This window comes from Lagenorhynchus albirostris, chromosome 9 (genome assembly GCF_949774975.1).
Source record: "Lagenorhynchus albirostris chromosome 9, mLagAlb1.1, whole genome shotgun sequence".
Classification (NCBI taxonomy): domain Eukaryota; kingdom Metazoa; phylum Chordata; class Mammalia; order Artiodactyla; family Delphinidae; genus Lagenorhynchus; species Lagenorhynchus albirostris.
In genome coordinates, this window is record NC_083103.1 from 88,494,711 (window position 1) to 88,509,457 (window position 14,747).

Consider the following 14,747-nt stretch of genomic DNA (forward strand, 5'->3'; position numbering starts at 1 on the left):
TGCTTCTGTCGAACTGATTATAATCTGGTTCTGTTTCAGCTTCAGTTTCTGGGCCTGATTGCCTGTGGCTCTAATGAGAATGGGGGGCAGGAGGGAGCCCTCCTTTCGTGTGTTATTAGTGTTCTCTGTGTTGGGCTCATTCATGCGGGGCAGATACTGACCATTGAGAGTGCCTGTAGAAGGTATCAATCAATCCTTTTGGAAGCCTTGCTTATTTAAAAGGCTATGAAACTAAAACATAGAATTTTACCTATTTCCTTATGTTAACCAGACCTATTATATTTTTTTCTGCCTGCATTTCTCTTTTTTTTCTAGGACAAAATTTAGAATGCCATAATATCTCAGATCTGGTCCCCACGAGGAGTGGGCTTGGGGATCTGGCCCATTAAAGTCGGCTATTTTGAGGGAACACTGCCGTTCAGGACATCATTGTCATTTACCTGGAGAAGTGCAACAGCTTCCTAATTAGTCCCACTGCATCCATTTCTGTCCCCCTCCCCTCTGCTCTCCACACCGCAGCCAGAATGATCTTTCTAAGAGTATATATGCTCATGCCATTCCTCTGCATCTGAGGGCCCTTAGGAGAAAATCCTAAGAGTCCTTCCTCTGGCTCACCATGCCCTTTCTGACCTCACCTTCTGTTCATCCTCCTCCATCTTTCACCCTCTCCCCCTGAACTCTGATCTCTGGCTATGCTGAGCTGCTTTCTGTTCCTCTTCCACAGCGTGTGCCATAGAAATATAACGTGAGTCTCATACATGACTTGAATGTGTCTAATAGCCACGGTTAAAAAAAAAAAAACGAAATGGTTGAAAATAATTTTAATAATATATTTTACTTAACCCAACATATCCAAAATATTATCAGCTCAACATATGATCAATGTAAAACACTATTAATGAGACATTTTACATTCTATTTTTTGTACTAAGTCTCATGAGATTTTTCATTCTGTTTCTGTGTGTGTGCTAGGTTAGTACTAGCACGTTTCAGCTCAGACTACAGCTACCTTTTAAGTGCTCAATAGCCACATGTGGCTAGTGGCTCCCATACTGGAGGGCGCAGTTCGGGTGTGTCGTGCTGTCTCACCTCTAGACCTTCATGCCTGCTGTTCCCTCTTCTTGGAATACTCTTTTCCTTCCCTTCCCTCATCTGATAAACCATTATTGGTCAGTCACGTCTCAGTTTAGAACTCACTTCCTCAGGGAATCCCTCCCAGAGCCCTCTAGACTAGACAAGATGCTTCTTCTCTGAGCTCCCAGAGAATCCTGTACTTCTCCTCTCACACGTTATTGTACGTTATTGTAATTGCTTTCAAATACTCTGTCTCCCTGTTGAACACAGAGAGCTTGATTGCCTTGCTTACCTGCTCACTAGCAAATACGTAGTAACTGAAGGAGTCCTCAGCTCTCTACCTCTCTCTTAGGACCTCTCGGTCTGTTCCGATCTTCAGATATCGTGGAAGGCAACCTGAAGTCTATCATGAGGCTGGTCCTGGCCTTGGCAGCTCATTTCAAACCAGGCTCCAGCAGGACAGTGAACCAAGGACAGGACGCCAGAGCCCCTCTGCAGAGTCACCAGCCGCACTGTGCCACTGCTGTGGCCCAGGGAGCAGCTGCCGCCCTAGCTGATGTGTGTCACGACATGTCACGGTCAGGGCGGGATGTCTTTCGATACAGACAGAGGTAAGGATGGAAATCTGGGGATGGGAACTCAACCCACTCTGATATTTCTTCCCTTAAATGATATAGTGCAGTAAAGGGAAATACCACCTAAACAGCCCACATTGCAGAAAAGAGCATGGAATGGAGGTTGGAGAGGGCACTCCAAAAGAGAAAAAAGGCCCTCTCTTTTAGAGATGTTTATTTTGCCTTTAGTAGAAAGTAAAGGAATCGTATATGTAATTTTTTGCTTTGGTGTGCAAAGTTTTGTTTTATTTTATTTTTTAAAATATTCATGTATTTATTTATTTGGCTGCATCTGGTCTTAGTTGCGGCATCTTTTAGTTGTGGCACGCGGACTCTTGGTCGCAGCCCGCAGGCTTCTCTCTAGTTGTGGCATGCAGGCTCTAGAACACATGGACTTAGTTGCCTCGCAGCATGTGTGATCTTAGTTCCCTGACCAGGGATCGAACCCATGTCCCCTGCCTTGGAAGGTGGATTCTTAACCACTGGACCACCAGGGAAGTACCCAGAGTTTTAAATAGATGCCTTTGGCACAGTGCGTTTTCTGCACTGGGAGATATATGTGGCAGCAACATCCCGATTCATCCCTGAGTCTCCCCCTGGAGTGTATCCTAAAGGGCGGGCTGTCCTAGAGAGTCATGGCAGGAAATGCTTTGTGGGTGTGCGTCTGCTGAGAGGGAACACGACTCTGAGGTGTTGCAGAGATTGGTGAAATTACTGTTTTTTTGTATCTACCTTTCTTACTAGGTTTCAAGTGTCCTTAAAGCAGGGGCTTTGCCTTATTCATCTTTTTTCCCATAGTGCTCCCAAAGTGGTGTCTATCAGTACTTGTTGGGTTGACCTGAAGGACTGACACCTTCTCCTTCGCTGGTGCCCTCTGCCTTTAGGAACAGCAGCGTGGATGAGGAGATTGGGAATCCATGCTGGAGCGTGCGAGCCCTGGTGCAGCAGTATGAAGGGCAGCAAAGGTCCCCATCCGAGTCCAGCTGCTCCAGGTAACTGTGGCCTCAGATTCTTCACCACCACAGTCCTCCCTAAGAGCTGAATTGTGGGGATTCTCAGGGTTGTCAGCTTCAGGTAGTAATGCAACAGGCAATAAGGCACGGAAGCCCTTTCTCTTTCCCTCAGTTTATGTTTGGCTTTAAAGGGGTAGCCCTCAGCACGGTCTGTGGTTTTGTGCTGACAGGAGGGTAGGCTGGGATGCTTGTGAATTTCCTACACATCAGTGCCAGTGCTTTGCTGTGTCCACGTGGGGGCATGACTGGGACTTGCTAGGGCCCAGCCCGATATTTGCCTAGGGCCCAGCCCTGATATTTGCGTATCAGCTGCCAGTGTTTGTGAGAGCCAGTTCCATTGCACTGCCTTTGTGCCTGAGTCTGACTCTTAAGTTATGGCCTGAGAAGGCTGTATAAAGCTCATAGCAAGAGAAAATGAACAGAGTTGTCTTAGAGCCTTTAGAATGTTCCCACCTTTCATTTACAGGGCTGGGAATTGTGGCCGATTAGTACACATTTGAGTGGGCTAACAATGTGTGTGACTCTAGCTGAAAAATGTTGTCTATATCCCTTAGACCCAAATGCAGAGACCAAAACAGGACACAGTGCTCTAATAAAAGCCTGATCAATGCCAAGTATAGTGGCAGAAAAAGATTATTCTCCTGGCTCATGTAAATCATGCTCCTATAAACACATCCCCAGGTCATGTTAGCTTATTTACTAACTTCATTTCATTGCTGAATCATATTTAATTTATGCTCTTATAACCTTTTCTCTCTTACCTCAACCCAGGATTAGTCTGTTATAGTTAAGCCTAATTGTTCTTTGTCTAATATGTATGTATTTTATGTGTTTGTTTCCTTCCTCCTATTTCTTTTCCTAATAAAATTCCATCTTAGTTTGATGGACCATTTTCTAATTTGCTGAGGTCACATGGAATTCTTTCCATCATTTTAATATACTGGTAACCTTGCTCGACTTTAATTTTCACATTTAATAGTTGTGTTTTTTTATTTTTAAAATTCACATGACATTAAATTAGCCATTAATCATTTTAAAGTGTACAATTCAGTGGTATGTAGTACCTTCATTAATATTGTGCAACCATCACTTCTCTCCAGTCCAAAGAGATTTTCATCACCCTAAAAGGAACCCTTGTACCCATTAAGCAATAGATGTGCTTTTACTGAGAATCTAAACCATTCCTTCCTTGCTTGCTGCTTGGACTATCACTTGGTACAGAATCAAAGGATATTTCATTGTATAATGAGATCTGTTGCTTCCTGCATGGCTTCAGGCCTTTTACTTTTCTGTGCCTGATAGTGCTTGCCAGAGTTAGAGAAAAAAAGAGTCTAGATTTTTTCCTGAGAGCACCTGCTTTCCTCCTGTCTGGCAGAACTCAGACTGGGAGCAGGGGTATGAGACCGTGTGAATTAGGGGCCATTGGAAATCAGGCTCCAGTGGGTCGACAGTGACAGTTTTCTAGGCGAGGGGTCAAAGAATAGTTTGCTTTCCTCTTTCTCTCCTTCCTGATTTGGCCGTTTTCTTCTAAGCCAACCTCTCACTCACCTCTTTGGGATCCTCAGGCAGCACGCTGGGACCCAGAAGGCTCTGGCACATTCTGCACCCCTCCCCCCCTCCGCCACCCCCCACTCAGGGGGAGTCCACCTAATGTCTAAGTGATCCATGAAGGCCAGGAGGTCCCTGGTATGTGATTCAGAACGGGGAGTGGTTCAGAAGGTAGGAAAGACAGGCCCTTTTGTCCCATCCCCTCCCCCTGCTCCTTGAGAGACATCCTGGCAAAGCCCTGCCCGACTGCCCGCCTGTTGCTTCGTAGACCTGTAGACCTCGGGCCAGCCTCTCACCATATCCAAGCAAAACGATCCTTAGCTGGGAAAAAAGAACACATGAAACGCCCGAGGGGCGGGTGCGGGAGACAGGCGTTCGGCGGGTTTCCGGGCGAGCCCCCTCCCACAAGGAGCCGCGTTAGACCCACCCCGACCTCCGTGCCCACGAAGGCAGGGTTCAGAGAGGAGAAGGCACCGCTATCAGTTCTGGGCTTCTCCAGACCGGGACCACAGACCCCTCCCTCTGCCGACCGGCGGCCTCTCCGGTGCCTCGCCAGGGGCTCCCGCTGGGCCCCGCAGCCCCGCCCCGCTCCGCCTCGAGCTCAGTCGGCCGGCCGAGCGCCAGCCTGGGTCCGAGCCCGGCGCTGCCTGCCCGCAAGTGACAGCCTGGGAAGCGGGGGAGGGCGTCGGGAGGGTGGGACCGGGGAGGCGGTGCGGAGCTGGGATCGCTGCCTGCCGCCCGACCGGGACTCGACCGCGCAGCCGGAGCTGCGGGCAGCCTTTCTCCGGTGGGTCGGAGATGGGTTGAAATGCCTGCGCCCGGGGGCACGCCCGGAGCCGCGCGGCCGCGGAGACCACGATGCCGCTGCCGGGGACCCGCAGCCTGCGAGGGGAGGCGGCTTCCGCCGAGGCTGGGCTGCTGCAGTGTCTGAGCTGCTGGGACAGCGCGCCTCAGAACCGGGAGCATCCCCGTCCCTGGGGCCGAGACGCCTGCTTCTCTGTCCTCCCTCCTCCCTCTCGGGACCGGGGCGAGCGGCTCTGGTAGTTGGCCTGCCCGTGGAGTCGTTCTTCGGGCCTCAGCGCGGGGAGACATGCCCGAATTGGGGAGCGCTGTGACTTTCAGCCTCCCACTTCACCCCGGGAAGCCGACTTGCTGAAGCCAGAGCCACGAGGGGGACCATGGGAGGGACGCAAGTCAAATGGTGAGGTGAAGCCACTTTGGCTTTGGAGGTGGGGGGCATGGGTGGCAGCAGGGCCAGGACTGGAGGATGCTGTTAGCCAGAGACAGGCGGGGATCGGTGAGGGCGCTATATTGGGGAGAACAGGCTGCTGGCCTGGGATTATCACTGTAAAATACAGTGGATTTAGGAAGCTGCAACCAGCATAGGGGAAGGAGTGGACCTTGACCCTGTCTGGTCTCTACAGAAGGAGGCACTTCAGGACGGAACAGAACTCATATTGCCCAGCACCCGTTTTTTTTAAAAAAATTGATTTGACTCTAATTTGAAGGTAGCTTTTCTGGGAGATTGTTTGTCTGATAAGATTGGAGAGATGTTAGACCTGTGGGAATTAATATTGTAATCACTTGTTCCTTGACAGGATTATGATGGCAAGTAGGAAATTACTTGTTTATAAAATAGGGTTTTAAAGCTAATCAGGGAGAGCCGAAATCATATAATTAATTAGCATTAAAATACTTTTGTCTGACTTGAGGCAGAGGATTTAGTGTACCATCCTCATCCGTGAGGTTCGTCTTGGGGAGGCGGCAAGATGCCTGCTCTGACACGTGCCTCAGGATTTTTCTTCCTCAGATCCTTTACCTTTTGACTTGGCCAGTTAGTTTCATGGTTTTACCTCTCCGTGGCCTCACACACTGGCAGCCCCAATTCAAGAAAGAGAAATGTTGTTTTCCTGTGGCTGCTCTGCCACTCCCCCAGTGGGGTTGGATATGCAGACATCCGCCTCTTTCTGCCCTTATATGGGAGACAGCTCACTTAGGAGGGAGCCAGTGGAGCTGAGCATGCGTCTCTGCTTTTAGGAAAGCATTTTTCCGCCTGCATCCTAGGTTCACACCACCCCGCCCCCGCCCCCTTCGTCTCACACATACCCACATTTAGTGGTCCAGCTAAATGCAGGCAAGGGAACATGTCAGCCATAACACCTTGTCAGCTGAGAAAGTGTTGTCTTATCATTTCTCAAAGAGGAGCAGCTGGTGCAGACCTCTTTCTGCACTTGGACCCCCATTTCTATAAGAAGGCGGATGCTGAGGCCTGAAGTGTCATAAATCTGTTCTTCTTATGAATGACATAGTACCCTTAGACTAATGCTTTTCTAGCAGCTAATGCATGTTGGCCTGGAAGTCAGATTGTCTAAGTGGTGAAAGATGGATAAGAGAGTTCTGTAAAGCAATTACCTTTTCTGAATACCACTTCTTGCCTCTCTTCTCCCATCTTGCCTGTTTGGGTTGTAGATCTATAGATATGATTAAGTGACTTTTTTTAATTTGAAGAAGCAAAAAACTAATTTTTTTTTCTGTGGTTCTAATAAGGATGAGGGTGTGTTACTGGTTGAGGTCATTCCCACCAAAGCCCAAAACTCTGGACAACGAGGAGGTTGAGACACTAGTCCTCAGGCTGCTTCAGAGATTTTTGAAATTTCTTGCTAACTCCAGTGTGCTTGGCTCTTATTTTTAGTGGTTTCTAGGAAGATGAAATGTTAACTCCTGATCGTGGCTGGGAGACTTCAGGGGCACATTAAGTGGGTCAATGAATCCAAGACACTTGCACTGTTGTCTGGGTGATGGATTTGGAAAGAATTCCTGAGAGGGGGCTGGGTCTGCAGACCCCACAACCCCTGAGATTGTTTCAGTGCTGATGTTCTCAAGGTGTGGTGCAAAGAAAGATGGCTCTTCAGATGGAAGCATCAGCCACATTCCCATCGTGTCCTGTAGATTTGCTTCTGGAGATTTAAAATTCTGCTTCCCTAAAAATGCAAACAGTTCATTCCAAGGCTAGTAGTTATACTAGAATTTAAGAATTGTTGCAAGGTTTCTGATGGCAATTTGAAAATAGTGTGGCAGAGATATGAATAACTCCTTGATGGCAGTAAATCAAGTAAACCTTTACCATCCCCTAGCAGGTCTTTCCCCTTTTTGACGTATCATCCTTTTCTGTATCATGTCCTAGCTTTGTTGATATGTCACTGCTCCTTTGCCCAGCCTGGCACTGTCCACACTCCAGCAGTTTCTCCCCTCTGAGGCACCCTCCACACCATCCCGTACTTTGGGATCAGCCCAGAGCTGATCTGCCGTGATTACTCTGCTGGTATTGCATGTGTCAGTGAAAGATCAACGTATTGGAAATAGATTTTCCTTCCAGCTCCCAAAGCTACTAAAACACATACTACAGCAGCCCCTGAACTTGGGCCCAGGGATGATGGTGGAGGAGGTGGTGGTTAAGTAAAAAACAAAAACAAAAAGCCAAACCAAACAAAATTAGAGTTCTTTAAAATGCTAGATTATCCATCCTTCTGGTAAATCTCTTCTCAGTGAGCTAGGCTTAAAGGCAGCCTTGTTGTGGAAAAGACTTCCTGGGACTGGGTCATTCATTCATTCAATATTCATTTCATTCATTTAACAAGCTCATCATTCATTCAACAAACATTTGTTCTTGCTGTGGGCCAGGCACTGTGTTAGGCAGTAGGAGTTAGATGAATAAGAACACGTTTCTGGGATAAATTAGGAAAGCTGGCTTCTAAACAACGGTTCGCAGTAATTGTTTCTCTTTCTTTTCCTTTGGTCACAGCCTGACTTCCCCCAGTCCTATCCACAGTGCAAAGAGCGACTCTATTATAACCCAGTTGGAGGAGAAGGCAGATTTCGTGATTATTCCTTCTGAAGGAATAGAGAACAAAACAGGTACTATTTCTCAGCCTGCCTGGGTTGGCTCAAGGAACAGCTTCAAGAGTCTGGGGGTCCTGACTGTCTCCTTGGCCTTCTCCCTCCATATTCTGTGCATGCAGGGTCCACTCTAGAGAGCTCTAATGCTTTGTAGCCAGTGAATGTTGTATCCTCTCATAGATTGTCACTTCTGATGTCCTAGCTGTCAAATATCCTGCAGCCGTGTAGACAGGCTGTTCATTAGCTGGCTGCCTATGAGTTAGGAGATGACTTTGAAACAGGCAGAAGCCTACTCAAGTTAACAGTTTTTATTATTTCTGTGTTATGCAAATAACTTCAGTGCTTCTCTAACTTAAATTGGGGCCAGGAATATATAGTAGGAGGTGAGGCATCTGTGAGAACATACAGCACAGAGCAGGTCTGCATCATGTTTGGTATAAAGGCTACAGAAAGGACCACAGAGTTCCCTTTGTGTAGACTTCTTCCTCTGTCTCAGTCGATCTTTTTCTTACATTAAACAGAGAGGAAAGCATGGAAGAAGCAAAGCACAAGACTTAGAGTTTTATTTGCCTGTAAGGAGTATAATGAAACTGAAGCCCTCTGAAGGAAAACTGGAATTAAATTCTTCCTTATTCCATTTCCCATCTAGCCCTGGTGTTAGTACGAAAAAGTCAGTCTTGTTCCTGAGTCAGAAATTCCTGGCACCCTGGGGAGGGAGAGGGAGGCCTTTACAGAGTGCTGGCTCTGAACCAGCTACCGCGGGCCCTGCACATAGGTTACCTCATTTAGTCGCACAACAAGCCAGAGGGATTATACTTATCATATTCATTCTTATGAATGAAATCAGAGCAAAGAGACTGTAAAGATAGGGAAATAAAACCAGAGAGAGAGATGAAACACTTTGTACAAGTATGGTTTGTTTCCTTTGTGACTCACACAATGTTATACGTGAAAGGGGTTCAGTCATAACAGAACGGTCGAAGGAATTTGAGTTGAGGTCTTCCCTCTGAAGCTCCAGAGCAACCAACAGGAATTTTGTTTTCATTGCCTCTGACAGCTTCCCCCTTTGTAGCCGGCAGGATCAAGCTCTAGGAATGCCAATTCTAGAGAATTAAGAGTAAAATCTGTCCCATACCAAGATTCCCAGGGAGTCTTATTGCTTCCTGAAGGTTTGAAAGAGGGTGGATCTCCCCAACAGAATAAGCGTCACTCCCGTGAGCCTGGAGTCAGTCAATGGCCAGTTCCTTCTGTCTCACAACCCCACCTGGTGGAGAGTCCAGTCTGTGCCGTGAGAGAAGGTTCAGCAGGCAGGTGACCTGGCCCTGTGAACACGCAGGTCTGTAACTGCTTTCTGCCTGCAGCTCAGTTTTCTTCAACATGAACTGTACTCCCTCCTTTCCTCTTGTAGAGGAGACAGACTCTCCATTGTCCCGGGACTGGAGACCAGGCAGCCCCCGGCCCTATCTGGAGACTTCATGGGAAGAACAGCTGTTGGAACAACAAGAACATTTGGAAAAAGAAATGGAGGAAGCCAAGAAAATGATATCAGGATTACAGGTAGCTCTTTCCCTCGTAGTTTGTCTTTGGTGCACCAATTTTTTCCTTTTTTTTTTCTTGGCGGGGCTGCATGGCTTGTGGGATCTTAGTTCCCCAACCAGGAATTGAAGCCCGGCCATGGCAGTGAAAGCGCCAAATCCTAACCGCTGGACCACCAGGGAATTCCCGCACCAATTGTTTATTATTTTTAAGTCACTAGGATCAGTTGAAAGTAAACTGACTCAGTTATGTATGAGGTCAGAATTGGGGAGTTTACATAGAGGGAGTAATGCAGGAAGAGCAGAAAACCCCTTACAAGTGAGTATGCTTAAATGGGCCTCACGGACTCTTGCTGACAGCACAGCTGTTAGGAGTTCTGCAAGCATGGGAGCCATATCCACCATTACCAAACATCTACTCTGGCTCTCTGCTTTGTGGGTGGGTTTCTCCCCTGTCTGCAGCCACAGACCTGCAATGGCAGCTTTCACCGAAGAATGGCATTGTGAAGAGTCAGGATTTTCTCCTAGGAATTCACCATCAGGAAGGCTGTAAATGCCAGTAATGCTGCAGGTCTCTGCCTGGTCTAGCTAAGGGATTTAGCTCACTTTTAGTGCATTTGTAAGTGGACGCCAAGGCATAATGATCAGGTAGAAGGGCAACAAAGCCCTTCAGTTTTTCCTATACCTTCTGTGCCAGCAAATCTCCCCCAGAGGCCAACTGACCCACTTGACTTAGTTCCTACCCTGAATGACCCCCCTCAGTCCTCCGTCTTTGTGTGTCTGTCCGTGTTTGGGGGAGCCCTTATAGTGTTCTGATGACCCTGAAATTGCCTAGGAATATTCCTTTCTGTTTGTGCTGGGAACTGCACTGCTTCTGAATTGTCAAATATTTATGGACACGTAAACAAAGCCCACATTATGTGAGTGGCTCTGGCAGCCTGCAGGCGGTGGAGGGCGTACTCCCAGCCAGCCAGCAACAGGGTGGGGACACAAAGCGTTCCTAAAGAAAAAGGGAGATTCGTGCAGTGGTAAAATAATTTGCATAATGTATGCCCCAGGAACCGAGAGGGGTTGGAGGAACGTTTACTGCCTAAACATTCCCAAGGAGGTTGTTGCTCTTCCCTCATTTGCTCTGTATTTTTAAATGTCTGCCTTTTAGTTCCCTTCTCTGTCCCTCCAATAAGGAATGGTTTAGTTAGTGGAATGGTTTTTTTGTGCTGTCCTTTAATAGGAAGGATTAAAGCATGGAGACTTTTGGGATTGTACTCAACCAGGTTTTTCCCAGGATAATTTCATTGTATGAACATAGATATCCATCAATTTGGTTTTCAGTTTGGTTTGCATTTTTCAATCTGGGAGAAATCCCATAGCGGATTAGACAGAAAAAGAAGAGAATCAACAGGCAGAAAGTCAGCATCCTAATATTCCCTGCAAACAGAGGAGTTTTAATTCACAGCCTCAGGATCACAATGAGAATTCAGTTCCATTACAGAATACAATGGGGCTCACAGCATCCACTGGGCTTCTTAACTCTTTCAGTGATGACCAAGTTGCATCCTGAGCCACGTCCAGGATTTCTGACTTTTTAGTGTACGTTATTAGAGCTGGGTGAACACTTTGACCCTAGAGTCCGTATTTCTGTAGTGTCGTTCTCCCCAGGTCCCTGCCACAACTCCATGGGATAACCAAATTCATTTGCTTGGCTAAAATTGTATTATTAATTAGTACTTGGTAGACTTGGTAGTGGCTGGATCTTAAAATGATTTTATATACCAACATTTATGATGTAATTTATGTTATATTTATTGAAACAAGGTTTAACCTCTGTATCTCTTCTCTTTGGATTGGATTGAGAAAAAAATCTTGATACAAAATGGTGCTAGATTTTTAAATCTTTCACTGAGCCCGTAGGTCTTGTACCTACCTGCAGGGGTAGATCCAAGTTTTGGGGGTCCTAAAGCATACCATTTGTGGGGGGGCTTCTTTAAGAATTAAGATTACAGATTATGACTACAATGTTAGCTATAGGACCCTGGGAGGGGCAGGACTGGGAAGGCGCCCTGAGGTTTGAGCTTCCTTAGCCTCAGGGTAAATCTGCATCACCCGACACCCCACCGCCAATATTCTAATGAAAACAAAGCCTGGTGTGAAGCCTTGAAATAAATACGGACACCTTTCCACAAATACGTTTTCCTTCTTGTTCTATCCAGGTTGCCCTAGGGAGCAAAAATGAAGAATTTTTAAATGAAACAAGAATCAAACAAACCCAAGTCCAAGCTCTAAATGTATTCCAAATAATTCCTTATAATAAACTTTTCTATGCCAGGATAATTCTACACTGTTTCTAGTTCACTTTCCAGCTGGTAGAATTCAGTTTAAACAGCTCTGGTTTGAAATGTCACTTTTGAAAGGAAAGTTTATTTTTAGAATTTTTTTCTGGGGCCAAGGAGCCTTGGAGCAGAGGATTCAGGTGTATCCAGAGAGGTGAAAGAGGCCTGGAGCACCGGCCGGACAAAAGCACTCCAGACAGATTCAGGATGAGCAGTTGGAGGTATCTAAGGGTCCACGGTTACCAGGGAGATTTCTAGAGGAAGCCCAGTTGTAGTTTCATTTTGGGATGAGCTTACCAAGGCCAACTCTAGACTCCATCATCTGATGGGAGTTAAGTTTCTTTCTGCCTTTGTGGTTGTCCAGGCCTTACTGCTCAGTGGATCCTTACCCGAAGATGAACAGGAGAGGCCCTTGGCCCTCTGTGAACGAGGAGTCAATCCCGAGGAACAATTGGTGAGCTCCTTCTTTTGTGACTGGACACTGAATAATCTGCTTTGAGTGTTTGATTTATTTTTAGCATTGGACACTCATCTGTGCCCTCTTAAAATGCTCTCTTCCCTGACTTCCACTATTCTGGTTTTCCTCATATATGTTTGACTACTACTTCATTTCTCCCACAAATATTTATTGTGTGCTGACTATGTCCCAGACACTGTTTCAAAGAGCCAGAGACACCTGAAGGACAGATCAGACCTCAGGCCCTCTCCTTGTGGAGTCTACATTCAGGTCCCTGTCGACTGATAAAAAATGCACAACGTAAAAGTCAAGGCTTATGTGTCATTCGGTGAGGACTTAAGGACAAAACTGAGGACTTAAGCCCAGGACACAGCATCTCAGATAACTCTGAGAGACTGCTCCGAAAAGGAAGGGGGGAAGCCAGGATATATAGGAGTTTTTGCAACAAAAACAGGTAGTCAGAACATCAAAAGATTACTCTTAATAAAAGAAAACCGGGTATTTCAAGGAATTTCGTGCTTTTCTATGTATGGGAAGATGCAAGAGTCTGGGCTCACTGAAGTCGTTCCTTTGATGTGCACCTCAGCTATCTGGGGCCAGGATCCTGCGCTTTCTCATCCTGAGTCTCCTCAGAGGTGGTTGCAGCAGTTGACTGCTAGATGTGGGCATTCTTTGTGTCCACCCTGAATTCTCTCAGGGCGCACCGCCCAGGCCGTTGTCCTGCGGTGGCTTGCTGGCTGTCTTTATTGACTTGGCAGGTGGCATTCTTAGTTCACATCCCCTTTGAAGCTTCTCTTTTTCTGCCTGTGCCTTAAATGTTGCTGCTCCTCAGGGTTCCACTCTGGGCCCTCTTCTATCTTGTCCATTCACCTGGGTAATACCTGCTGCCATGACTTCACTTGCTTCCCACCTGTCTCATATGTTGCCTCTCAAATATTTATTTCTAGCCTAGCTCTCTCCATGGAGTTCTACATTTATAAATGTAACATGCACCTGCCTGTTGATTATCTCCACTATATGCCCCATAAGCATCTCAATTTCAATGAGTCCTAAATTAAATACCTTTCTCTTCTTTCTCTCCCCATCCCCAAAACTACTTGTCTTTTAGGTTTCTGTTCTTTATCACTATCCATCTACCCAAATACCCCAAACAAATCTGAATCTCGTCCTAGAATCCTTTGCGGCCCTTCCCTCTATATCCAGTTAGCCACCAAGTTTTTCAGTATACTTTTTAAATATCTTCATCCAGTTTTCTCCATCCTCACAGCTACTACTTTAATTTCAGGCCTCCATCCAGTATTCTGGTGGCCTTCTAACTGTTTTTCCTGATTCCTGTCCTGTCCTCCTCTAATTCATTTTCCATAAGACAGCAAGAGTAATTTGACTTCAAAGCAGATTTTATTTTGTCATCCCTTTGCCTAAAACTTTTCATCAGTTCCCCATTGCCCTTCATCATCCTGCTTCGTTTTCCTCTCGAGCCTCATCTCTTGTCATTTCTCTTTCCACTTGCCCAGCCCCTGCACACAACACACACATATTCATTCTAAACTTTATCCACATTCATCTACTTGCACCACTCCTGCCATATGCATCACTGGAGGGCAGGGACTGTTTCCTGTTCTTTGCAGCCACTGTACAGGGCTAGCATCTAGTAACTGCTCAATAAATAGTTGTTGAATGAATGCTGTCTGAATTTTACAGCATAGGTACATAACTATCTCTTTTTGCCTTACATTCAGATTATAATCCAAAGTCGTCTGGATCAGAGTATGGAGGAGAATCAGGACCTAAAGGTATGTCAGGAAATGTACATTTTGCCCTTTGAAAAAAATTTCGGGACTATTACACACCAACTTCAGGACAGTAATGGGGAGCAGGGAAGGATTCAGACTCAAGACTTTGGCTGTATCTGTATTATGTCTTTAATTGAGAGAGAGAGATATGTCCTAAATATAGCAAAAAGGTGATACCTTTTTAATCTCAGTGGTTAGTAATAGGTATCTGTGTCATTATTGCTTATACTTTTCTGTATATTTGAAATGTTTCATATTGTTTATCTTTTTAATTAAAATAAACAGTGGATCTAATATCAATATGGTCGTTTTTTAAATAATTGACATAACATTATATTAGTTTCAGGTATACAGCATATGTATATATTGTGAAATAATCACAATAAGCCTAGTTAACATCTGTTACCATACATAGTTACAGATTTTTTTCTTGCGATGAGAACTTTTAATTAATTAATTAATTAATTATTTTTAAATTTTTGGCTG

General features: G+C 45.9%; 1 protein-coding gene across 3 annotated transcripts in view; it reads left to right on the plus strand.

Annotated features, from left to right (window-relative positions):
• DIXDC1 (DIX domain containing 1) overlaps window positions 1-14,747 on the plus strand; it is a 64,391-nt gene that overhangs the window by 26,440 nt on the left and 23,204 nt on the right. The window contains exons 4-9 of one of the 3 annotated variants that reach the window (XM_060160377.1): window positions 1,454-1,685; window positions 2,573-2,680; window positions 8,052-8,164; window positions 9,555-9,703; window positions 12,376-12,465; window positions 14,208-14,261. In XM_060160377.1, the coding sequence (XP_060016360.1) occupies window positions 1,454-1,685; window positions 2,573-2,680; window positions 8,052-8,164; window positions 9,555-9,703; window positions 12,376-12,465; window positions 14,208-14,261 (746 nt within the window). Of the gene's footprint in view, window positions 1-1,453; window positions 1,686-2,572; window positions 2,681-5,020; window positions 5,451-8,051; window positions 8,165-9,554; window positions 9,704-12,375; window positions 12,466-14,207; window positions 14,262-14,747 lie in introns of those variants that run through there. The other 2 variants (XM_060160378.1, XM_060160379.1) reach the window with 2 other exon arrangements.